We start from the raw sequence: 25,484 nt of genomic DNA, 5'->3' as shown, positions 1-25,484 counted from the left end.
ATAGACAAGCCGCAACTCTGTCTTATTATAAACTAGTTCAGGAAACTTTCCAAGTCAATTTTGTCAGCTTCAACTATGGTAAAAGACAGCGTTGAAGGTTGGCATGGCGATATGAACAGCATTAATTTTTTTTCGTATATTTTCTGCAGGTACTAGCCCTGTCAGCTGGTTCTTTGGCAAACCTCAGCAGAACTTTGACTTGTTGTAGTTGGACCATTTGGGTCAGCTGTGTTGGAACAAAGACATCTAAAAGTGGCAGCTCACCGGCCCTGGAGGACTGCGACTGGACCAGTGACGCATATCTTTAGCCTGTTCACTATGTTTGATGCACTTGCAAGAAATATGCATTATTAATTAATAAATAGGATCAACATCAGAATTTGTATCAACACTGATATCTGTTTATGTCCACATGAACAAGTAAATAACAGCAGTCATTCTCATTTGGCTTAGTGCTAAATCTGACTATGTAGAGGCGGTTTAATTTCTCAACTACACCACCAGGGATTTAAAAATTCAACAAACCACATAAATCTTCAGACATTCTCTTTTTACAGTTTAAAATATTCTGAATAAAATGCCTTGTCAGGCTTCCCCTGATACCTTAAAAAGGAGGAATTGGCTAGAGCTAGTGGCAGCTTGTTAGCCTATCAGATTTTGAATCATATGTTAGATTACACGCGACTTGATTTATTACAGTTTGCGTAACTTAAGAGGACGTCAGATCTTACTGGATCCTCAAACATTATTTTGCACTTTCACTTCCGGTTGAGCTGGAAACTTCCTTTTCTAAGGCGCTGAGACAACATGGCTGCCTACGGCTCCTTTGCATAACGTAGCACTGGGATGCTACGTTAACGTAGCACCAAGCTCCTTTCTGCTTTTAGCCTCCTGCTCCGACTCCCCTGCTGCTGCAGAGATCGTCTCTGTTTGTTTGTACAACAACAACAAAGGGTGGAGCTAGCGCGATCGCTAAGGTCTGAAACAAAACCCCGTCTTCTAATTAAACGGGAAGTGTGTTGTGCAATAGCGAGGAACACAGGCTTTGCGTCATTGAGTTACTGATTTTAGCTGATGATGTGTCTATTTCTCATCTGTAGTAAGTTAACCATATACTTTAAACAAAAAAAAGGGCAACAAACAGAGTTGGTCTGTTTCATCTCCTGCATGTAGGGAGCAAGATGCTATCTTAAGCACCGTGAAGAAAACTCTGTCTTTTAATAAAGACAAATTTGGCAAGAGAAGGGAACGATTGGTGAGAGACTTTTTTTTTTTTACAGGATATCGCGGCTGTCTGTCCTTTAGCCTCCTGCTGCGACTAATTATATCCATGAAATAGAAGATCTTTTTTGGGGCGCATCCCTAAATACAAGAGCCGTCTCAGTGTATTTTTGTCCAAACACGTGCCGGTGTTTACTCAGTCGTCTGAAAAGACCACAGGTCAGTAAAACCGTCTGACCTTAAGAGAGGGAAACTGAGCAGGACCTGTGTGAGTCTGCAGAGAGAGAGAGAGAGAGAGAGAGAGAAAGAGAGAGAGAGAGAGAGAAAGCTTTGTGAGCAAAGCTCTGCTGCTCTCTCTGGACTCTTTGCAGCCGTTCAGCACGGCCTGTTGCCGTTCTGTAGCTTTTGCATCCACTCCTGCCAAAGCATAAACAACATTTTAACTTGTCATGCCACCCATGTGAGGCTGCACCACTCCTCCCTCATTTTGCCTACACATACAGGTTAAGTGTAATTTTACAACTGCTGGAAATGAGTAAGATCCACGTTTTGAGAAACAACTGCAACTAGAACCTTTCTCTGATTGCATGCTAGCCCTTATTTCCTATAAATATTGTTGTGTGTCCCAGCCAGCCCTCATGCCACCCTGATGCAGGTCACAGAGGCCGTGTCGGTCGCTTTCAGGATGTACAGACGTAGAAGATGAACAACATCTGTTGAGCGTAAATACTTTTTTTTTCCACAGCTCCAGTCCCGTCCAAAAGCGTGCGCTCCCCTTCAGCTTTTTTCACTTCTTGTTCCGTCAATGAGGTGTGATTTATTTTACTGATGTGTGTTGGTTCGACCAGTCCAGGTTAGTGCAAAGACAATGTCTTTGTAAACCTGTGCATTTGTATCTGACCCCGTTTACTCTAGTAAATAAAATATAGTTCAGTTTATTCCCTTTAGAAATCACCTAAAAGTAAACAGAGTACTAAATAATATGACGCAGATTAATGGGACATTAAAACACAGAATGATTGAACAAAATAAAGGAACGTGAATATTTGAAGTCTGATTGAAACCTTTGCGATGGCGATTTACTTACTTTTTCATCTTTCTGTTTTTGTTTAGTTGTGTTGTAATCTTTTTAGGTTTTGTTTTAATAAAAGTATTAAGTCCTTTTTTCTCCTGGTCTTTATTTCAAATAGGTAAAAAAAAAGATAAACAATAATCATTGATATCGATATGATTTGAAACGTTTATACCACGATGTATTTTTCAGCCACATCGTCCAACCCGACTTGGAAGATTCTGACTGTAATCTGATGGAGATTGATCTATTTTCCCAGAAATGTTAGTCTGTGGCCAAAAAGATTATCAGCAATATTTACTGAGAATTTAGATCTGTAATCAGCTCTAAATACAAATGCAGACTGTACTTTTCATATAAAATATTTATCAAAATAAATTAAAACCATGAATAATTTTCCTCCACTTTAAAATTATGCATATCTTTCTTTTGGTCTTCCACATTAAATCACAACAAAATACATTGAAGTTTGTGGTTGCAACATTCCAAAAATTTTCTTTTTTTTTTTTAAGTCGAAACACTTTTGCAAGGCACTGCAGATCTGAATATTTGACCTGTCTGAACTTTCTTCAGATGCTGTAATGCCTATAATGGATTTTGGGAGCGTGGCCAGGAAAGCGTTCATATTTGGAGAAAAACTATTGTTTTTCTTTCTGCCGAGGCGGTAAAAATGAACCACATTACACCTTAAATACAGTTCAGGGCAGAACAATGGCGCTCAGCGCCTCCTGTCCGACTGTACACCTGTAAGCTATAAAAAGACTAAAGCCGTCTGTGTAATTAGGGTCAACACAGACTACAATTGTATATCTTAAACTTTATATTTGGTGGTTTTGTGTTTTTTTTTTTTTGTAAGACAAACCAAACAATTGGAGGAAGACCCAATGACAGGAAAGCAAGTTCATCTTCATTAAATACAATTATAGCGTGAACTTTATCTCGATGCACCTTTATGATTGTACGGTTGAGCTGCCATATATGAGAAATTCAATTCCTTCTGCTTCAGACTGATGTCCTGCAACTAAAAATGCTGATCCTGTTTGTTTCAGCTGCATTTTCTCTCATAATATCGAAAATATCTGGTTTCCCACTGTGTGTTCTTCCTTGTGACACATGGTTTGTTTCTGACAACGCATTTAGAAAGGTTTTTCATGCACTGGAACTTTGCACATACGTACTTTACGCCAACCCCTTATCAGTCTGTAACAGATGTCATGACATTTTGTACTCTGCGCTCTGATGATTGATTATCCAAAATGTGCAGTGTTTACAGGTCACTGCTGTATTTACATAGTCTGTGACACCATAAGTCCATACCTGGTTAGGCATGTTTGCACCCAAGTGCCCGTTGAGCACTTGCTCTGTGTGTATTCTTTCATGTCAGGATGTGAAGTCAAATATTCCTAAAAGTTCTCTGTTGCTCACAGAAACTCAGTAAGAGTGAGAAGTAAGAAATGTCGGGTACAGCTCTGTAGGTGGAGCTTTTTGTCTTTCGAAAGGAAAGCTCAGATGTGAGGTCTCTTTTCACGGCTCTACGAAAAAAATAATAGCAATTTGGTCCGAAAATGGACAATGGTGATACGTCTGTGTGAAAAAAAAAAGAAAAAAGACACACACAACTTACCACTGTCATGCTACGTATGATGGGGCTGAGTAGGAAGACCATGTGGTGCTGGATGTCTTGGCTCCTCTCCAGCAGAATGTAGAAGAACTCAACAAAACCGAATGAGGCCAGCAGGAAACCCAACACCTGAGGGAAAAAAAACAAAACAAAAAGAAAAACTAAAACGGTTAATTGCCACTAAGAGTGAATCTGTCAACGCATGTTTGTATTTTTCTTTCTTTTAGGTGGACCTGTGAGAAAATACAACCTGTCCATTAACCTCTGAAGATAAGCACCAGCCCCTCCACTTCCACACAAACATGCAAGGATTAAGCTGGTATAGTAATGGTTCATGCAGGATCAGCACAGGGATGAAATTCTTAGCACCGCTGCCCTGCAGCAAGATAGATCTTAAGTTTGCATCTGTGTGTTTTTTTACATGTTCCAGCAGGTCAACTAGCCTTCCAAAAACATGAATGTCAGGTTAGCTGACCTGTCTGAGTTGCCTTTGCTTAATGTGTGGTTGTGTGACCAGTTTTTCTGTGCGTTAGCCTGTGAATGCCTATCTCACTCACTGACTGCTGGACATAGGCACCGGTCTCTTTGCAGTCCTGGACATATTAAGCAAGTGTAGAAAATGGGTGGATAGATGTCTCATGCACACTTTTCACAGTGAAACAAACTTCTGGGTGTAAAGGTCTACCGGTATGGTTGCCTTGTCCTGTGTGACTACTTGTTTGCCCTGTGAAGGACCGGCGACCTGGCTCTCAACCTTTGACCTCTGAAGATAAACAGCCATCCCTCCTGGCCCCTGTGACCTGGAGAGGATTAAGTGGGATCAAAAGATGAGTGGCTGGAATCTCACCATCTTGGCAGTGCAGAGGCAGGACATCTGGATCCGTCCGTGGTCATGGCAGTAGAGATGAACACAGTAGAAAGGAACCAACAACCACAGGTAGACGCAGGGGACCCACACCAGCACTGTGTTCTGGAAACACTGAGTGAGGTCGGGGTTAGCTGTGTACCAGGTGCGGTTCCAGTCCTGAAACAATGAGCGGGGGAAGAATTGCAATGAGTTTGGTAAAGGGAAAAGACCCAGATTTAGCTATTACTTTTTACAATTCACAAACTTTCTGTGCAAATTAGCCACAGTGCAAATGTTCTAGACTTTAGTGCAGCTTGTGCATGGCAAGTAAGCCAAGTAGGAACCAGAAATATGTGCTGAATCCTGGCAATCTTGGCTAGCAAAAAAAAAAAGAAAAAAAAGCAATTTCTTTTTTTTACAGGGATCCAAATCAGTTTGGGGAGTGTTCTGACTTTTCTGTCTGGTCGGTCAACAAAGTAGGAAAATCCGGTGTAAAACTGCCATAAAAGATACAAGCAGAGAGTGACAGAACTTGGTTGTGATGTCTTTGTTTAAAACAATATGGTGGGATAAGTGGCTTGTTGTTCTCTTGCTTCCCTTGTTTATCACTTCACTTGCCTAATGAGGGGCAGGGTGTCTGGCTGCGCTAACGAGACTGCCCTGCGGAGTCACCACAGGAAGTGGTTTAAGGCTCTGAGCATGGCAGCGGAGTCTAGTCCCGCTGGTAGACTCCCAACTAGGATGAAGCGGAGTAGCCACAATTGGTGGCAGCTGTGTGGCTATTATGTAACAACCCTCCTCCCACAGTGAACCAGCGCAGGTGAGTCAGGATTTGTTCCTTGCAGCACGTTTGAGGATTTACCAACAATTGGTAAATCCGCTGCTTCTAGTCTCTGAAACCACAAGATCTGAAAGCACGATCTGCTCCAAAGGACTACGCACACCGAGCACATTTGTAAATCTTCAAATCTCAGCTCATTAAAGTTTTTGCAGTTGAGCAGACCATTTTGCACGTACACACATAGGTGAACCCTTGAAAGGACCGCCCGAATCCTTTCGAGTGATGAATCTAAATGAGTGGGAGGCTAGTTTCACAGACCCTTACGACTCCTGTGGTTACTGGCAAGTAGATGTTCAAAGCCCTTTTACGAAAAAGTCCAACCTGCCACAACTCAATTCAAGCACTTTCTTCTGCATTTTGCTATCCTCGTCCCGTTTCTCACCCTCTGCCGAAGTGGTTTCTGCAAACTTGCATATGCCAGGAGCTTCTGCAAGGCGTCTATTTTTACTAGACAAACACAGTGATGTGAAAGTGGAGAGCAGAGACACATCTTCTGTGCCACTGCAAAAGTGCTGAATTCATATTTTTTTTACAAATTCACCATTTTGAAACCCTTAGAGGCAGAAGATTGGTGAAATCCGCAAGGATTTCCAGTATCTTTGCCTATAAAAACTGCATCAGGTGAGTGATGTGTCAAAAAAAGAAAGACCCGTTAATTTAATAAATGTCAACCTTTCTGTCAACTGTTAGGTCAGCATTGCTTTTCCTGTGATTCAAATTACAGGAGGTCAGGTTGAGTAAAGAGGGAGAAAATCAATATTTACATATCTTACTGGACTAAAGTTTTTATTTCTTTAAAATTAGCACACTCAAAGAATTTAGGCTTTCAGTTCAGACAATGTCAAAGGTCAAATCAATATTGTCTGAGTTCAGTTCCAATTCTTTATATGTTTTGCATTTATAACTCATTGCTATTTTTGACACCTCAAAGAAAATGGGTGACATTTCACTGTGATGTTTCGAAAATCAATTTGCGATGTGTACTCGTTCATTTTTGGTATCATCTTGGCTATAGAGATCAGTCGAAAGCTTCCTAAAAAGTGTTTTTCAGAAGGATTTCAAATTATACACCTAAAATACAACGTGACATATTGATTCTTGGAACGCTGTTACGTTTTTGATGAGAAAGACCTGCGCAACTTGTGTGCCATCAACTTGCAACCATGCGAGACAAAAGGTGGCAGCACTTTGACAAAAAAACAGAAAGCAGCTTAAAGACACAGTCGGTGAGCTTTTTTAATCGTTCTCAACATTTAGCAATGTGATTTTTTTTTTGATGCGTAGAAAATGTTACGTTTTGTTGAATAAGACCTGCACGTTTTCCAGAGTAGTGTATTTGTTTGCTCAGTCAGATTTGCTTGCGAAACCACGTCAGTTGTTGGCAAGACCAGACGTTAGCAGTGTCAGCAAAAATAGTCGGGTTGTTCACCTCAGGCGATCAAATTGAATCTAGCGTCAACGCGAGACATCAGTTCGAGTAACATCATTACAGCTTTGATAAGAAAGACCAGTGTGATTTCCTGTTATTGAGCATGTGACCTGACCATGCTGGATGGTTGGACAGAAAGTACAAGTAGCGTTGGCATATTTATTAGTTGTATTGTTTTTCCTCACTCAAAATTCCACGAGTCTAAAAGGTCATTCTTGAGAGCTTTCTAGTTATATTAAATATCTAGAAGCCAAGGTGAGATGGATGGCAGCTCGCAGTAGCACTAGAACACGTGTTGTTGTAGTATTTATCATTGAGACTGTTGGGTACTTTCGACATTTAGAATGCAATGTCACACTTTGATACACTGAAAAGTACCGTATTTTCCAAATTACAGAACGCACCTTCCTATAAGCCACACCCACAAAGTTTTTTTTTAAACTGGAAAAGTACATTTACAAGCCGCACCTGGCCGTAAACCGCATGGTCCAAAGCGTGGGGAAAAAGTAGTGGCTTATAGTCTGAAAAATACGGTGAAAATCCTTCAATCTGCTGTTTAAGTTGTTCAGAGAGATTCAAACACCCAGAAGTCTCTAGATGTCAAAAATTAGCCCCATTTCGCCCCCATTTCGTCCTCAAACCTACTCAATTCGTAAATGTTGTACTACCCAGGGGGAAAAGCTCAAAAGTATGAATAACGCTGACGAAAGGTTAAATGTGGCTGTTTGAAAGGTTACGACCATTGGTCTTTTTCCTGGAAAGAGCATTGACTGTGCTGTTTAGCAATCGAGCTACTCTTAGCCAGCTAAGTATCTGCAAGAAGGTGTAACATTGGACAGAAAAGTGGCATCAGTATTACTAGTTTCTGCTTGACTACCTTCCTTGTGAAACTATAATTTTGTAACATCCATCTATAACGTTGGCAACGTTAGCAATGTTAGCACCGTCACTCTAGCAAGCTCATCCAAATACAGACACACTGGCAAGACCGATGTGTGTTTGCTATAGATGAACATGTCGAAAATAAAAATGCACAAATCTTAGAGAAGCAGCTTGGCTCAAAATTTTTATTTTGAATTCCTTTCAATTACTTTAGGTTCTCCAGAGGAAAATCTCGTTTTTAGCAAACAGCAAAGAACATTTTGCCCTCCACCACCTTGCAGGTAAACTTACATCAACTGAGGCTACGATATCAACTTTAAAAACATGTTTATGTTAGTATTATTTTTATGTGATGCAGTGACAGAGACTGAGCTCTCGCTCTCTCTATTTGCAGATAAATGATGTTATGTTTTCCACATGTGTTGCACGTCTTGCAACAGACCAAAGTAAATGGCATTCAACCTCTTTCCAGGCATGTTTACCTATTGCAGAAAAAAGTTCTTTTTAGCTCGGATCACTTGTGAAGTGTGTGAGCAGAAACTTTGAGTGAAAGTATTTCAAAAGCATGTAAATAGGTTGACTCAGTTCGTGACGTAAAGTACTGTGTGCGGCAAACATAAAAAAATTAAAAAAACAACCAAAAAAAAAACCGTGTCACATCATCCAGCACACTGTCACAAATGTAACGTCAGCATGTTTTTGAAGTTTCATGCAACAGTAGCGTGCACATGATGAAACACAGTTTACGCTTACTTTCTCCGCAAAGCATGATGACCACTGTTTTGATGTTTTGCAGAAGCAGAGACAAAAGAAAAGCATTAGCTGTAATGAGATCCAGAACAAAATAGAAGGGGATAGAGGAGGGCGGGGGGCATGTTGGGAATGAGTGTTTTCATTTCCAGCTGGCTCACAGCTATTCTGCAATTTTTTTAAGCAAAGATCCGGAATGTGGAGGTTTGCTAATAAATGAGACTTAAAAAAAATAAAAAATTTCCAACCAAAACAGCTTGGATTATTTGAGTTCTCATTACTCTGCATTTCAATGATCCGAATCTCAGTGCAGAGTGATGGGTAAAACACCTTCAAGGCAGATTATAGATAATCCGTCTTGCTTCCATTCACACATGCAACAACCTGAGAACGCTTTGGTCATTTTTCATTTTACACAGACGAGCTTTGCAAGACCTTGTATTGAAATATCTTCTATGCTGTACAAGATTCATCGTTATCAGTGTTGCTATAACAGTTATTTTCGTTTTCTGAAGCTTCTCTGGTAAGCAGACAGCTAATAATAATAATAAAAAAAGAATGATGCAGATGGAAGCAATCATTTAAATCTTGAAGATGATGCACGATCAGAAAAACAATCAAAGGTTTTAATCCCAACAATTCTTCCCATTATTCAATTTCAGAACCAAAAATATTTAAAAGCAACGCTACGTAAATGTGACAGAAATTCAGAAAGAAGCGATTAAACAAGCTGCATATGGTTTAACTCTAAGACTTTCGAGGCAGGAAAAACACTCGGTGAAGAAATGTGACTCCAGGGTCAGGAAACGCATCATAAACTCACCCACAGAGGGTCCAGGCCACTCAGTCTGCAAAAGGCGTCCATCCACTCACTGGTTTCTTCCACCACCGGCGCTCTGCTCGTTTGGGTCGATCAGGCCTTCTCTCCACCCAGCAAACTTTGCACACACTCTCACACTCTCTCTTTCTCTCTTTGCACCACCACCAGTATATCAATATATATATGTATATGTGTGTGTGTCTGAAATAGTTTAATTCTGATCTCTTATTGCTCTCTGTTTCTAGTGGAAGCACAGTGAGTGTCAAGCCTCTGTGTTTCTTAGTGTGTGTTTCAGCTTTCCTTTAATAAAACATCTTCTGTCTGAATGAAACACTTTTCTCCCTGCCACCCTGACTGTAACTGCTGCTGCCCAGAGATCCGGTGTCTTTCTGACTCCCAGTCAGCCTGGCTGCTGCTTATGAGTGAGTCTCCTTGCTGGGTGGGTGGAAATATTTCTCTCTCTCTCTCTCGCTTACTCACTCACTCAATCGCTTACTCACACCCCTCTCTGCTCTCCCACATTTACTGGATTTTGATCAAAACACCACTTCCCTCAATGGGATGACAGTCCCACACCCAGACTCACTCCTCCCATTTTGACTCTGCCCCCTCACCTCCTTTCTCGGTCCTTCTCTCGCCCACTTTCCCCACATCCCAAACAGACCAGTTGTCTGGCCACAAAGTGTCTGGTTGAACACAGAAATACCCTTTAAACTGAGACGAGACACACTCCAATAAACGCCGTGCTTATAGGATTTATTCTTCATATAAATCCGAGATAATAGCAAGTAAAGAAATTTGTCTTGTGTCACATTTATGGCACATAGTTTTAAGTATCTGAGGAAAACCGTAAGACATGTTTTTCTCTGTCTCTTCAGAAAAAGAGAAATAAGATTATTGCCTTACACCTTATGCACCTTATGACATTTCCGCAGTTCGTCGCATTACATTGAGAAACATCTATATATTTTTAACAGGACGCTCTGCAACAGACCAACTCTAAGTGAAATATAATTATGAAGTGTGTTCAGTTCCCTTCTGCCCTGAAACACAAATAGGAAGTCTGGTGGAATCGAATGCCTTCACGGGTCAACTAATTAGTAAAAAGGGTCCAGCTGTGTGCAACTTAATCTGAGAATAAACTCAAATGTTCCGTGAGGGCCTTTCACCCAGCACTACTCAGTTCATCCGTCCATACATTGACCCAGCCCTGGTCCTCAGGGTCCGCTGTCCTGCATGTTTTAGGGGTTTCCCTCCTGCCTCACATCTGGCTTAAATGAATTGGTGATTAACAGGCGTCTGCAGAGTGGTCCACACTCCTTACCAGTTGGTGGCGGTAATGCTTACCTAACGTTTCTTGCCAACCACCATTAAAATTCAACAAAAGAAGAAGAAGCCGTCTGCAGCAACAGCAGGCATGCACAGGAGGTAATGCAGTCATTCCAATCACCTGCGCAGGAATGGGAATTATCTAAGACATGCAGGAGAGTGACGTCTGGGGACCATGGAGTTGGGGACTCTCTGCTTACCCTTTCAGGAAAACATAGAGACACACAGAACAAACAGCCATGCACATTCACTCCAAGAGCAGCTCAGAGTAACCAACTAGCAGTCGTTAAAAAGATGGAAACTTGAACTGTGAGGGCAAGCCGGAGTACCTGGAGAGAACCCAAATATGCACAACGAGAACATTCAAACTCCATGTTGAAAAACCCCAGGCCGGGATTCAAACTTTGGACCTTCTTATTGCAAGGCAGCAGTGGTTCCAGTTGAATCACGGGTGGCGCAGCTATGATGCAACTTGTCTGAGCTAAATAAAAGAGCAAATAAAGTGCAAACCTACCAAGATTAAGATGTTGTCTTGTATTCTCTCAATCTGTCTTCCTCTCTTGTGTTTCTATTTCCCATTCAGCTTTATGCATCTGTCTTCCACTCTTCTTTTTTTACCATTCTTTCCCACCTCTATGTCCAGTGGCTTTAAAATAAACCCAAAGCAATTTCTAATAAATTGCTATAAATATATATGGGAATCAAACGCAGCAGAATTATAGCGAAAGCCGCAACGTTTCATTTGTGCATGTGAGTGTTGGCGTTCAGATGCACTGTCCTTTCAGCAGCCTGGCTTAATATTCTGATCTTAAACGTCACGTTTTCGTCAACTTTAAGCAGAAAATCATCATAGGTAACTGAAATAAAGGGTTGAAAACATCAGTCTTTGTGTAATTAATCTATATAATGTTTCACTTAGTGAACGGAGTTACTCAAATGTGTTATGCTTTTCACTGACACTCTAATTTATTGAATGGATCTGCAATAAATCAACCAATGTACAAGTATCTTCTGATATTACATTAAGTTTCAGGATTTATACTAAGCGGAGTATGTTGCGTCTCCTCAGTGATGCAAAGCATCACATGCATTTCCAGGCATTGCGTAACTTGCTGATACTGTGAGAAACAGATTGCATTTGGTTAATTAGTCATCCCGTTAGACTAGAACCTGCACTGTAAGTGGAAAACATGAAGTCATTCCACAGCATTTCATCAAGACATCTAGTTCAATTGGACAATAAGTTTTAAAAGTCTATGTTCCTGTTGGAAAATCTGGGAAATATGAAATTTTGACAATGTAAAGTGAAATTACTTCTTGGAAAATTAATAACAAGAGAGTAGTTTTATCTAAAAAAAAATAAAAAATACATGAAAATCTCCCCCCTTAATTATAGTCACTCTTTAGAAAAGACATAAAACAAGAGGGACTGTCCTCAAAGCTCTTTGTTGTCTGCAGAAATACATCACCACATGGAGAGAAGCTGGTGAGTCTTGTTAGGATTTGGGGAAAACTTCAGCTCTGCAGGAAAATATGACAGCGTCTGGACTGGGACTGACACCACCACCGGCATCATCATCATCACCGCAGAGAAGAAACATGGAAAGCTTGGCAAAGAGGCAGACCACCGCTGGGGCCTGGTGTCTCGCCATGTGCAAATATGGGATTATTATTCTTAAAAAAATAAAAAATAAAAAGGATTCATCACTTCATGTTTCTGCTCTGGGCTAGCTAGTGCCTCCAGCGCAGTAATTCAACTAACTCCTGCAATAAAATGATAGAGGTTACGCAACAGAAGCCAGGATTTGGATGTAACTTCATGCTTTTGTCTTAAAGTGACATTTCAAGGTAAATAAAAGAGTGCAGTGTTCTATGAAAGCAGTAAAAAATCTAGGTTACAGTCTCTTGCTGTTTTGGATTCACCAGACCAGAACCCCCTTTTCTAAATATTTGCTGTGTCTACACGGATTGTGCCAAACTGCAAACTGAACTTATCATGGCTTTCGTTCAACAATAGCTTTCTTTGTGCCGCTCTTACATAATGCCAGGTTTTTAAAGTGCATGGCTAAAAATGATTATCTTGACATATCAGAGTTGTTTGTTAACAAACTCTACCACAAACATCGGTTCACAGAACAGCTGCATTCATTCTACAATTAAATTACACACTATTTCCCAATTGTGTGACTTCTGAGAAAAGTTGGTTAAGCTAGATTTAACTTGGGTATTTCAGAGTTAAGGAAGGTGAATCCAATTTCAGATTTTTATTGCTGAAAACATTCTGAAAATCACGTATCATTCTCCTGCACATGCGTTACTTTATGTTAGCATTTCACATAAAATCCCATTTCAACGCACTGCAGTTTACAGTTGCAAAGTGACAAAGGTTGTTATTACTTTTACAAGACTCAGTGAATGACCAAAGTGCGTCCTGCAAACGTGTGAAGGTTCAAGGTAAAAATGCATCAGTGCATCTTTGACAGAAATTTAAATAAATAAGGCATGAACAGTCTATCCAGCTATTGTTATGTCTCCCACAGTGTTGCAGTTACAGAGAAATGGTCTGAAACACCACAGCCACTGAGGTGTGAGCGGTGTGTGTCTGTTAATGTAGCGCGACATGAAATGTTTACAGTCCCCAAAAATTTATGCAGTTTGGTGACTAAGAAAAAAAAAAGGTAGCGCGTAGGTCATTTATTTTCTTAATCCGTTTGTTTTGATGTTGATGTCATTTAATGGAGTCTTATAAATAGTTCTCATCCGAATCATGGTTGCACACTGTGTCTTGAAGTAGCCCTGATTTCGGTTTGTAAATGCTGCCTACGGAAGGCTTGTTAGTGAAATGTACACATATATATATTTTATGTGCTTCCTGAGTGGAGACGGGACTAAATCCTCCCTTCTTGGGTAAAAAAAAAAAATATATATATATATATATATATATATATATATATATATATATATATATATATATATATATATATATATAACCCTCTTAATGACTCTGAGCCAGGACTCCTCAGCTGATCATTCCCAGACAGGGGCTTGAGGTTGGAGGTGGTGCGATTCGTGGAAGAGAAAGTAGCACAAAAACAACGGGCACGCAAACTTGTGCGCATACAGCGACGGCGGGAGAAGTGCGTGAGCTGATGATAGGGGGCCAAGCCCAGAGCGCGTGCAGAAAATATCTGAACCTAAAGGAGATTTGTTAAAGCCAGACGGCCAGACTGTTTACACCAGCGCAGAAAGAGAAAGCAGAGAGCGTGGACCCGAAGGGAGACCGGAGCTGGAGCGAGGCCATGTGCGGTCATGGCGTGTAGTAGTAGTAATGAGGACCCGGCAGGCGGTGGATGGATGCAGAGGTTGTGCTGAGGGGGTGGCAGTGCCCCAGCCAGGCCACGGCTGCGTGGTGGTTAACCAGTCTGGGTCACCTACACTTCCTCTGGCCTCCCTCTCTCTGGGAGGAAAAACAGTCTAGTCAAAATAATGGTGTCATTTAGGCTTCTTACGTTTGAGCAAGAAGGGGTTGGGGGGAGAGTAGACAGATTTAGAAGCAGCAAAGCAACGGGAGAAGCCAGAAACAGTTGAGGAAACAAGCAAGTAAAATATCTGTTTAGTGTTTTTTTTTCTTCCTCCTCCTTCTCCTTCTTCTTCTTCGTCTCACAACTCTTAAATAAAGTCTTAAATGAGTGGCGCAGCTCCAGTGCAGCCTGTAAATTCTAATGTGTCAGCCTACGCATGCAAATAAAATGGCATCTTCCGCTGCCCTTCCACGCAGAGAGTCCTAATCTGTCCTCACCGTTTCACTCTGGTTGATCTTTGACTACGACCCGCTTCCTGTGCTGTGAAAGCGGATACAAGCATGAGCGGGGAGGGGAGGAAAAGTTTAACCTCATCTGTGGATTTTTGTGCATCAGATCCGTTTCTTCGGCCCTGCAGACCCCTGACGGTCTCGCATGTTGCTGCGAGTGAGTCGAGCCTGCAGGTATGTCACACCCAGCTGGCACCAGCCCCCTCTCGGCCCCACTCACAAGGCCTACTCAAAGATCGATCCCTCTCATCGCGTTGCAGAAATGCAGAGCCCTACCAAAGAATTTGTGCCTCTTTTTCACGTTGTGTTATGTGGAAGATCAACGTAAGGCGTAATAGTGTTGAGGCACCTGCTAAAAAGTGAACCTCTGCCCCCTTTTCAAAGTGGTTTGGAGGCCGTGAAAAGTTTTCTCCTTTTTATTTTACAGCAGCTTCACTGCCCCTGCTTAAGCATGCTCACAGCATGATGCTGCCACCACCACACAGCAGGGATGGTGTGTTAAGGGGGCTCAGTCTTCTGCATGTTTTCTGTGTACCCTTTGCAATAAAAACATAATGATGATTATCTTTTTGCTGCTGGATTTGTTATGTTGTCAGTGTTGGCTCTCCATAGAGGACACAGTAATTATGCATTTGACCTTGATTCTTTCCTGGACAAAGCCCCTGCAGGGCCTCATGTTGCAACTAGACGTATTTTCACTGGTTCTCGTCCCATAGATCTACTGGCTCAGCGATTCTCCAATTAACTTTCTGTCTTTACCAAAAAACAATCACTAACTGAGCTGCGACCATAACTTAACTCTATGTACTAAGATTTTTTTTTGTTTTTCCCCCTATTGTTCCGTGCCTGGACCAGGGATCTGTGTCTTTTTTTTCTCTCTCTCTCTCTCTCTCTCTCTCTCTGTTTGAGGAAGATGGCTAATAAAATCTCTATATTAGCCTTGCAAGCTTGTGGTTGTAATGAGACAAATTTTCTAAAGGTCACTGGTAATAAGAGTTTTATCTGAGTCAAAAGCAAGTGGGATCTCTCTCCAGTGGGCACATAATGACACTGAGGAGGTTCGCAGCCATACATTGGTGTAGAAACTGGAGAAGGACCAAGCATTTTCAAATGCAACTAAAGATGATCACTCTTAGGAGTTTTTTTTAGCAGATTTCTTCTGCTTGGCGTTTTGTTATTGCTGCAGCGGTTTGGACTTCTCCCCCAGCAGCTGGAAGGTAACACATGGCAGCTTTGCCTTTGTTTCTGTTATTCTGCTCCATGTTTTTTTTCTCCTCAAGTCAACAATAATCATTCTGCTTTGCTGACCTTATGACCTCGTGTTAGCATGGTTAGCCTTTTTTTTTCAGGCATAACTCTAAACAAAGCAACCTGGAGCTGTGAAACTTTCCTCGTGTAACTCCAAGAGACCAAACGAGATTACGTAAAATGCCTGAGCTACTGTTTCATGCGCCGTCTGTTTGGAATGATGTCCAAATAAGACTTTAACCATCTTCTACTTCTGAAGGTAAACACAATATTTATTCTGATTCCTATTTGTCTTCCATGACACCGGGAGACAGCTGGTTGCAAAATGTATCCAGAATTAGTAAGATAATTGTGGGGCTGAGCTTTTGTTTTTCTAATCTTAACCTGACATCTCCAAACCTCAGACATAGTAAAGATGCTCTTTTTTCCCTCTCAGACAGCAGATGGCTGCCATCATTTTCTCAGCTGTCCTGGAACCCGAAGGTGTCTGAATGAGACTGTGCTGTGATTACTCTTTAGAGGAGAAACCACACTGGATGACATCCAGCCAGAGGAATGGCAGAGATGCCGCAGGATCACTTTGGAGAGTAATTTTCCAAACAAACAGTGTTAATTTACAGTGTGTGTATTTTTACATTGATGGATACTCTTATTTGCCAATATGTGCAAGGGCAAAAACCATGGAGAAACGGGAAACACCAAATGTAGAAATTAAGTTTGACATATTTGTTAGTTGCTGCACTGAGCAGTCTTTCCGGCAATTTGAAGGCTGTTTATCTTTTTTTAATCTGTTTTTCTGTTTACACACTCTTCATGCAAGTGAATTGTTCTTTTTTTTTTTTTAGCATATTTTCTGTGTTATCATCAGGCAGACATATTTTGTGATGTTTTCTACACTTTGTCTTGTTTTATTACAACAACTGGACACGGAATATGTTATAAACCGTCGACCAAATCATGTCACTTCTTGGACGTCACTTCTTGGACGTCACTTCTTGGACGTCACTTCTGGAACGTTCCACTGGAAAAACAATTAATTAAAGCAACCTCCATAGTTGTTTTTAAGGCTTTTATTGGTTTATTAGTTTATGTAACGGGGACAATGTTAAAAAAACCAAAACAAAAAAAACATTGTCCCTACGCACCAAATGTAGCTTTAACTGGTTTTTCATTTGTGGAGCTGTACGTTGGTGTAGTTGGTAGCACTGTTGTCTTGTAGCAAGAAGATCCTGGGTTTGAACCCTGACCTTTCCCACATGGAGCTCTCCTTGTGCATGCTTGGGTTCTCTCTGGGTACTCGAGCTTCCAAAGACGCCACTGTTAGGTCATGTTAGACAATTTTCTGTAAAACTGTCCGCAGGAGTGAGCGTATATGTCTCTATGTTGCCCTGCATTGGACTGGCAACCTGTCCAGGGTTTATCCTGCCTTACGGTAAAATCATTTAGCACAATAACCGTGTATAGAAACACAGTTATTGTGTTAACTATAATTACCGTGTTAAACAATTAGCACATGAAATGTGTCAAATTTAATGCAAAATATGCCATTCTTACATAGAGACATTATTGGGTTGGATTTTGACACATCTGTTTTAAAAGTGTATCACAGAAAAGGAAGATTTTTGTTTTGTTTTTCAGAAAAGCGTATAACCAAATGTTGACTGGTTTGATTGTCTTTTCTTGTCCCATCCATCCATCCATCCATCCATCCATCCATCCATCCATCCATCCATCCATCCATCCATCCATCCATCCATCCATCCATCCATCCATCCATCCATCCATCCATCCATCCATCCATCCATCCATCCATCCATCCATCCATCCATCCATCCATCCATCCATCCATCCATCCATCCATCCATCCATCCATCGCCTGCCCCAGCATGAACTCAGCTTTTTTTTTTCACGCTGTTCAACAGGATATTGCAGCTTCTCTCCTAATGTAAAACCGACATGTTACCACCCAAAAATAGCACCAAACAGAGCTTCACGGGACAGCCCCTCATCACTGGTTACCCAGCATCCTGGACTCCCGACTCCCACTTTAATAGATCCCGGAGCCTGGCTCCCACTCACGCATGGCCCTTGTGACGTACAGAGGCACCAGCTCAGCACAAATCACCGCAGAGAAGTGGTAAGACGAGCAGCAACAAAAACAATTCCTCTGCTTTGCCCTTGATGATTGAGGACAGATCCCCTCTAAAAATATCACAGAGGGAAACTGAGGGGGAGGCTTGGATTGCGGTTGCGGCATTTATTAGGGAATCATCCACTCCCTAAGGGTTGTAAAAACACTGCCTTTTTCAGGGTGGAAAACAAATGGGATGAGTACAATGTGGTAAAATGATGTTGCGATTACCAGCAACACGTTTTTTTTTTTACAGCTTGTTGTAATTATATATATATATATAGATGTAGTCATTTAATGCTGTGTCATAGTTGATGTGCATTAAGTTTAACATAGCTAAAAGACATTTCATCACATATTCCGTCTTAAAATCCGCAACATGGTATGTTTTTGCGTAAATCGCAGCTCAAAATATGCAAAACAGCATGAAATGATATTTTCATTTTTCTCCGGAAAGTTGGCTTCAATTATGAGAAAGCATGGGAAAATGAGCAACTACCAGTAAATCAAAGTATTTTCACGCAGGGTGTATTACTCAGCATCTTATTGCAGGGCCATTTGTTGCAGTATGTACTCAAACATTAGAAACCTGCACTTTTCACCCAGTAAATCAGAGAGCAAAAACACGACAGACTTCCGGGAAAGACATATAGGACAGGAGGGGCCAGGCTGGTGGAGTGAAATGAGCCGCATTTTGAGGGAAACAGGAAATTATGTTTAAATGACAGGTTTCACAAGCGACGGCCTGCTGGCATATTCCGTTGTTTCCTTCATTAAAAATGTAACAACTATTCAAAAATCTTTGTTAACTCGACTTCTGTTGATTCCTATCACATTTGCGGTGAACATCGTGAGAATGATTTCCCCTAAATTATTGTCGCACTACTAAATGCACTGAAAAACATTCCCTTGTCTGTATAAATGAAATTGAGTGACCATTCTTTACCATGGTTTAATGTTATTGGAGCACTCTTTGCAGGTGACAGCTTCAACTCTCCTAGGAAGTACTACTAGAAGTTTATTTATGAGATTTATTTTTTTTTTGCCATGCCTTGGTCGAACTATGTCATGTGTTGTGTGATTTGTCAGAAGCTTGGGAGCCTCTTTTATTTAAAAATGCTCTCGAACAGCAATGTTGATTTTTCTCTTTAACATGTCTGCTTCTACTGTCCAATCTTATGTATCCAAAGCCAGCGTGAAAAGCTTTGAGGAGCGTTTATTAGACGCTGCGAGGAATCACATTTGTACAATTCTTCGCCGAATCCCTACAAAGGTTGTCAAATGATTTACAACTTCAGGATGGAAATTGCAAAGCTGTTGTCCACATAGGAGGCTGGTCTCTCTCTCCACTGCTGTTTGATTAAAGCAAAGTGGAGAATGCATGGACAGCGTGGGGAACCCGGTGAGACGCATACCGAAGCCGGAGGTGTGCGTGTGTGAATACGAACGTTCTGCATCAGCGTGACTGTTTGGATTTGGATGAAGCAATTGGAGAGGTAAAGCGTTTCCTTTTACTAGCCCTAAGAGGTCAAGCACAGCTCCTGATAAAGAGCCCCACGATATAACCTCGTCTGAGTCAAACTTTATACGGACGAATGCTGTTCTTCTGGCAGCTGTCAAACCGCTGGTGCTTCGCAGTGAACTTTGTGATGTGAGGCTTGGATGCAGCTGCTTGGAGCTAGTTGGAAAGTTTGAGCCTGGCATCCACTGACCCTCCTGTAACTTCCTGTGGCCTGCAATTTTGTGGCTGAGTTGCTGTTGTTTCCAGTCGCTTCCATTTTATTATATTACCACGAGTTGACTATTAGTGGTACGCCTGGTCAATATTCAGAAATGAGGAAATTCCTCGACTGGTCTTATTGGACAGGTTGCATCCAGTCCAGATGCTTGCTGGATGGAGGTCAGCTCCTGAGTGCGACCCGTTCTGTCACGATTATAGCAGTCTGCATGCCTAGGAGCTGGATTCAATGATTCGAAGGGATAATCACGCTTATATTGTACATAAAGCAGCTCATATTCTTCTTTTACCTTTAAATGGTCAAAAAAAAAGCTGTAAGTTGGGAAGCAAATTTTCCCTTAAATGTTTCTCATTAAATCACATTTATTATTACTTTTTGGTGGAGTAATTTAGTTGTCAAAATCTTCGAAAGCCCAGAGAGAGAAATTCATGGGTTTTTTTTTCCAATTGCTAAAACTACAAATAAGCGCCATGCAGGCACAGATTGTTCAGCTTGGACAGGTCAAGGCTGTTGGATGCCTTGATAAACATTCACAAGCATTGAACTGTTTCACCTTCACTAGAAACAGCTTGATTCTGTCTCTCTGTTTTTTTCCCAGCCAGACCAGAACACATTACTTCTTCCTTGTCGCCTTCCAAAAGTTTAACCTTCGGCAGCTCCTCGGGTCGTCTTAGAAGGTAAAATCTATCTTTTGAAGAAAACATTTTGATTCAAACCGATCCCCTTGTGACTCTCCTAAACTCAGAAACCCTAAACTTTTACAGAGGACTCCACCTGGAAACGTTGGTAAAACTTGCTTTTGATTATCATCTTTGTGTCCTCTCGGTCTGGGATTACATAATATTACATGAGTCACAAACCAACCTCAAACCTTTATGTTTTTCATTTGGATTTGACAAAACAGGCCGACATAAACCAGGACATATTTGTAAATATATATAAAAATACACCAGTGTGGCGTTCCTTGGTTTTCTTGACGTCGTTTGTTCACTGATGTTCTGTAACAAGCCTTCACCGAACAGATTTAAATATAGTGACATAAAATTACATGCAGGAGGACTCTATTCATTATATAACTTCTGGAAGCAACTGAGTTTTGTTTAGGGGTATCCAAATAAAAGAAGCAGAATAAAAAAAATTCTTATTTGCAAAATAATATTTGAAACCGTTTATCCTTTTATCATCCAGTTCACAATATGCACTACTTTGTTTCCATTACGTGAAAACCAAGTGAAAGTTGTGATTTCACCACTACAATGTGGAAAAAGACACTCCGTTCTCTCCAGTGACCTGCAAAACAGGACATTTCCGGGACATTTATATCCGTATGCAGCCTAGGAGTGGTAACAGCTCAATAATATAATAGAAATCTCTGTCATCTGGTGTTAATCACGTATGAGGTCTTTAAAATGGAGGTAGGTGGTGTTTTAAGAGCCTTGGTGAGTTGAAATCTGAAAATGACTTTCTCTTTTTAGTTGTGTTTTATGAGACATTGTGCCTTTTCCAGAGGGCTACCACCAAACCCATAATATGGTTGGCTTTTTTAAACAATGTTACATAACTTTAATTTCTTTCTCAACCTTGCTTTGCAACGGTTTGGGATGACTAATTTGTTGTTTTCAACGGGAGTACCATGCCGTCAAAGCAATTATGTTGCCTACCACTCCACTCACACAATACTACGATTCAAACCTCAGTAAGCACTGGGAAGGTGTTCTCTATTTCCACATTTTGCTACTTCGTAGCTTTTATTTTTTCAAAAGAAATTAAACTCCCTTGTTCCTCAAATTTCTATGTAATGTAATTACAGCTTTTCCTCAATGCTTTGTTAACCCTTTCATGCATAGTGGTCACTACAGTGGACAGCTGTCTAAAAGCCATTTCCTTGTTCCTCTTTGTGGATTTTTATGTTACAAATACACACAGACCACTGAAGTGGACACTAATGCATCATAAAATACACTGTCAACTACTGGCCATCAGCTGCAAATGCAAGAAATTATTTTTGTTAAATCCAATGTGGCCGACCCTTTTTCTACTGTAGACGACTCTAGCAGGTAAAAAAAATATTGTGACCTCAGATAACCCCTGAAGAACAATACTACTGATGTGTTTTTCAAATAACTTGGTATTTGGATAAAATTACAATAGATCACCTAAACATGTTTTTTTTACAATTTTCTTTTTCCTACCTTTTTTTTATGCCTTAAGAAAATAAAAGAAAAATTGGGAAAAAAATCCTGACACAAAGGATCATAATCCATGCATGAAAGGGTTAAAGCACCTATGGCAGCAATGGAGAGTTTTCTACCATCGCTCTTTACCGACGCTCTTGAGCTCGGTCGGGTTGAATGGGTCATTCCATAAGTCTTCCCCTCGATGCTGGATATTGGCCAAATTAGTAAAATCTGTCAGACAAGAGCCTCAAACATTTTTAGCTTCCTGAGCTGTGTTTTCAGCTCCACTGATGGCCCAAGCCACTCCTCAACGTTTCACTGATTTCTGCTGTTTGACCTCATCAGATCTCAGGATGCGACCATCATCATCCTTCGTTATCCATCTGGTGTGTTCATGCCGGTGTGCATTGGTTTATTTAGGAGTTCCTAAGTAAACTATAGTATTATATGTATTTGCGTGCAGTAATGGGGCTACATACAAATACATGCCTCACTTTGCAGCTTTTAATTTGTAAAGAGCATGCCTAGGTGCTGGATTACTCAGCGCCTAGGCATAAAATACACAATTTCTTTCCACAGCACAGTCATGCACTTCTTTGTGTTGGTCTAAAATTTTAACAAAGTAACTAATTTTGAGGTAGGTATGTGGCAAAATGTGAAATGCCTTTAACTGGCTTAAATACTTTTGAAAAGGCCCAAATTTAAGACGCAACTTCAATTCTTGAAAAGAATGAGCCATTTAAGTGTTGCTACCCGGAGTGGCTTCTGTTAATAATTAAAACTTCAAGGGGGCTGGTAAAGCAAACATGATTATAAAATACATTTACACTTTAAATTTCCACATCGCATAGTAATTCCTTTTTAAAGCAGATGCTTGAATCTATTTTCATCTGTCATTAAAAGGGAAAAAAAAACACTTTCCATGACCCAAAGAGCTATCGACTTAAATTGTGACGTTAGTAAGCTGAGACAATGACGCATGTTGTTCTTCTACTAGTTATATTGCTAATTTTACTTAAAATTACACACCCCACACACCAGCTCCGGGAGTCCCACCACACAAGTCAGAGACCAAATGAGACAAGACCTATCATGTCTTCCCTAAGTGAGAGCAGACGCTGTTGACTCAGTGCCGTCTAGAAGCGCTTGGGCTGCGTCCCGCCACAGCTATGCACCGTCTGACCAGAGCCTTGGAGCAAGGGTGTGTGTAGACACACACACGCATCCACGGATGCATGCAAACGTTATGCAAACACGGTCAGAGACGCATGCATGCAGGTGCTCAGACACATGCATGAGCCAGTCGCCCAGTCGAGCTCCTTCTGAAGCTCTGCGGTTTGTTGCTCAGTCCTCAAATCTTATGCAAAGTGTGCAAGGAAAGGTGCACTTTCTCTTGACCTTTGCTTCCTTCAGTCGAGCTGCTGAATTTTACATAACTACAATTTGCTTCTTTCTTGTTTTTCAAGGGGGCGTTCACTCTTTGGGATTAACTATGAATCTTGCAGGAATGTCTTTGCCTAAATTGCCTGCGCTGAAAGATTTAGTTTCTGTTTTTACTCCTCTGATTCTTCAGAGAAAAAAAAGTTACTTTCCAGGCCCATTGGGAAGATGTTAAAAATGTCTATTGTGACATGTCTACCCCATTGACCTCACATGACAGATAATTCACAAAAACATCAAGCAGGGGCGCAGCCAGGAATCTTGGGCCCCATGACAAAAAATTTAATTGGGCTCCCGCTGTGCAACTACTGTTACAGGTTCTTGAGTCTATCTGACCCATAAAAAGCATCACAATTTTAAAGGCTTGCAACTGCCTTGTTTCTTTGGTCCAATCCTGACACTACCACAATATTTACTGCTAGTGAATTTTATATGCAACAGTCCACATACAATACAGCAAATAGGTTGCTAAAATTTTGTATTATTATTAGTTTTATCTCATTGAAAGGTCTCTTCCCACTTGCAACAGTCACAGACAATGTGCAAAATATACATAAAACCATCCAGACTTCTCAAAAAATGGTATGTAGTTGCATTTTATTCAAGCTGCAGTACATAACTTTAATTAAAATAAATGTTTTCTCCATATTTGTTAAAGCTGTCACCATGTTGTGACAGTTTGCTATGAGACAGATAATCTGTAAAAAAAAAAAAAATCAATCTCCTCCATCTCCTTCCTGAACTACTATTGCTGGCTAAAGTAATGCGCTGTTCTGACCAAAAACAACCAATCAGAACCAGGAGGAGGGTCTTAGTGTTGTTAATCAACTTCATTCACTCACTGCTAAATGTGCTAATGGTGGAGAAACAACTTATCATTACAGAAAAACTGTTTATCTGCCGTCATTGGTAGCTATGCTAACTAAACTGAGAATTCACAACAGGCTATGCTAGTTGTAGCATAGCACAAAGCGAGGGGGAGGGAGGATGAGCAGCCACATGAGATTGTGATTGATTGACAGCACTAAAACCCACCTCCTGCCTCTGATTGGTTGTTTCTAGAAAGCACTGGGAGAAGGCAGAGGAAATAATTTCTTCACTAATCATTTCTCATGCCGTACAGTCACAACACAATGGCAGTTTCAACAAATATGTAAAACAATATATCTTTTATAAAAGTTACATACTGCAGCTTTAATTTCACTTTATAAAGATTGTTTGACTTTCTGTCAACAACAAATATATTGTTTTTGTTGTGTAATTGTAAAAAGAGCAAAGACACAGAGAAATCCCTATGGATTCCCTGGAATGATGCTAACTAGGTTTTAATTGGACACAGTGTTGCTCACCTTTTTCACAGGGATGTGGGAGGAAGAGGGCTTATGCTGGTATAGTGGTTAGAGCTGCTGCTGCTGACTGACTCACCTGTTGTTAAGTGTGGTAAGAGGTACAGGGACATGTTAAATATATAGATATCTTGCTATTTCTTTTCCTTAATTCATTAAATGTTATGGAGTAGTCTGTAGCTAAGCTAACTATGCTAAATGGTTGATAATCTCACACAGTCAGTCTACTCACCTCTCTTGGAGAAAAACTGGATTACAAATAGACACTCTTGTCTTTTTCTCTCTTTTTTTTTAACTTGACTTTATTATTTTTCTAGGCAGCATAGTAGCTGCCACAGTTCTTGTACTGACTGCTGCTGAAAACAGCTTACGGTCAAGCGCTCTAAGAAGGAACGAACCATTTAACGCGGATACGGGGGGAGTTCAGTGCCAATATGGATGTATGCTTTTTGGTCTGGAAGAGGTAACATTCAATTTTTACTACAAAAACAATTTTTAAAAATACAATAACAGTAATTGACAGGGCCCTGATTGTTTTTAATATTTCCGTTAAATTTATTTTATTTTTTGTGGGGTGCCCCCTGTCGGTCAAGGGCCCTTAGAATTGTCATAACTGTTCCCCCCTGTTCGCGCCAAGACGCACAACATGAAGACAATGACATGACAATTATTTGTTACTACATGTGAGGTAGTTAGTTATTTGAAACCTATTTTAATTACAAATGTTCACAGTTCATCAAATCTAAATAAAAAGAAATACCGATGCATAGTTCCACTAAT

The 25,484-nt window shown here is 40.7% G+C and overlaps 1 protein-coding gene across 1 annotated transcript in view; it reads right to left on the bottom strand.

The window, feature by feature from the left end:
- The window catches only part of abcc6a (ATP-binding cassette, sub-family C (CFTR/MRP), member 6a), a 31,826-nt gene extending 21,616 nt beyond the window's left edge, over positions 1-10,210 (bottom strand). Inside the window, exons 1-3 of the mRNA XM_008409156.3 lie at positions 9,487-10,210; positions 4,762-4,938; positions 3,918-4,043 (exon numbers count right to left, since the gene is read on the bottom strand). Coding sequence (XP_008407378.1) covers positions 3,918-4,043; positions 4,762-4,938; positions 9,487-9,528 — 345 coding nt within the window. The 5' untranslated portion in view covers positions 9,529-10,210. The remainder of the gene's footprint in view (positions 1-3,917; positions 4,044-4,761; positions 4,939-9,486) is intronic.
- Between the last annotated feature and the right edge of the window lie 15,274 nt (positions 10,211-25,484).

This window comes from Poecilia reticulata, chromosome 1 (assembly GCF_904066995.2).
Source record: "Poecilia reticulata chromosome 1, P_reticulata-male-v2, whole genome shotgun sequence".
Classification (NCBI taxonomy): Eukaryota; Metazoa; Chordata; class Actinopteri; order Cyprinodontiformes; family Poeciliidae; genus Poecilia; species Poecilia reticulata.
This window is presented reverse-complemented; position numbering and strand designations above follow the sequence as displayed.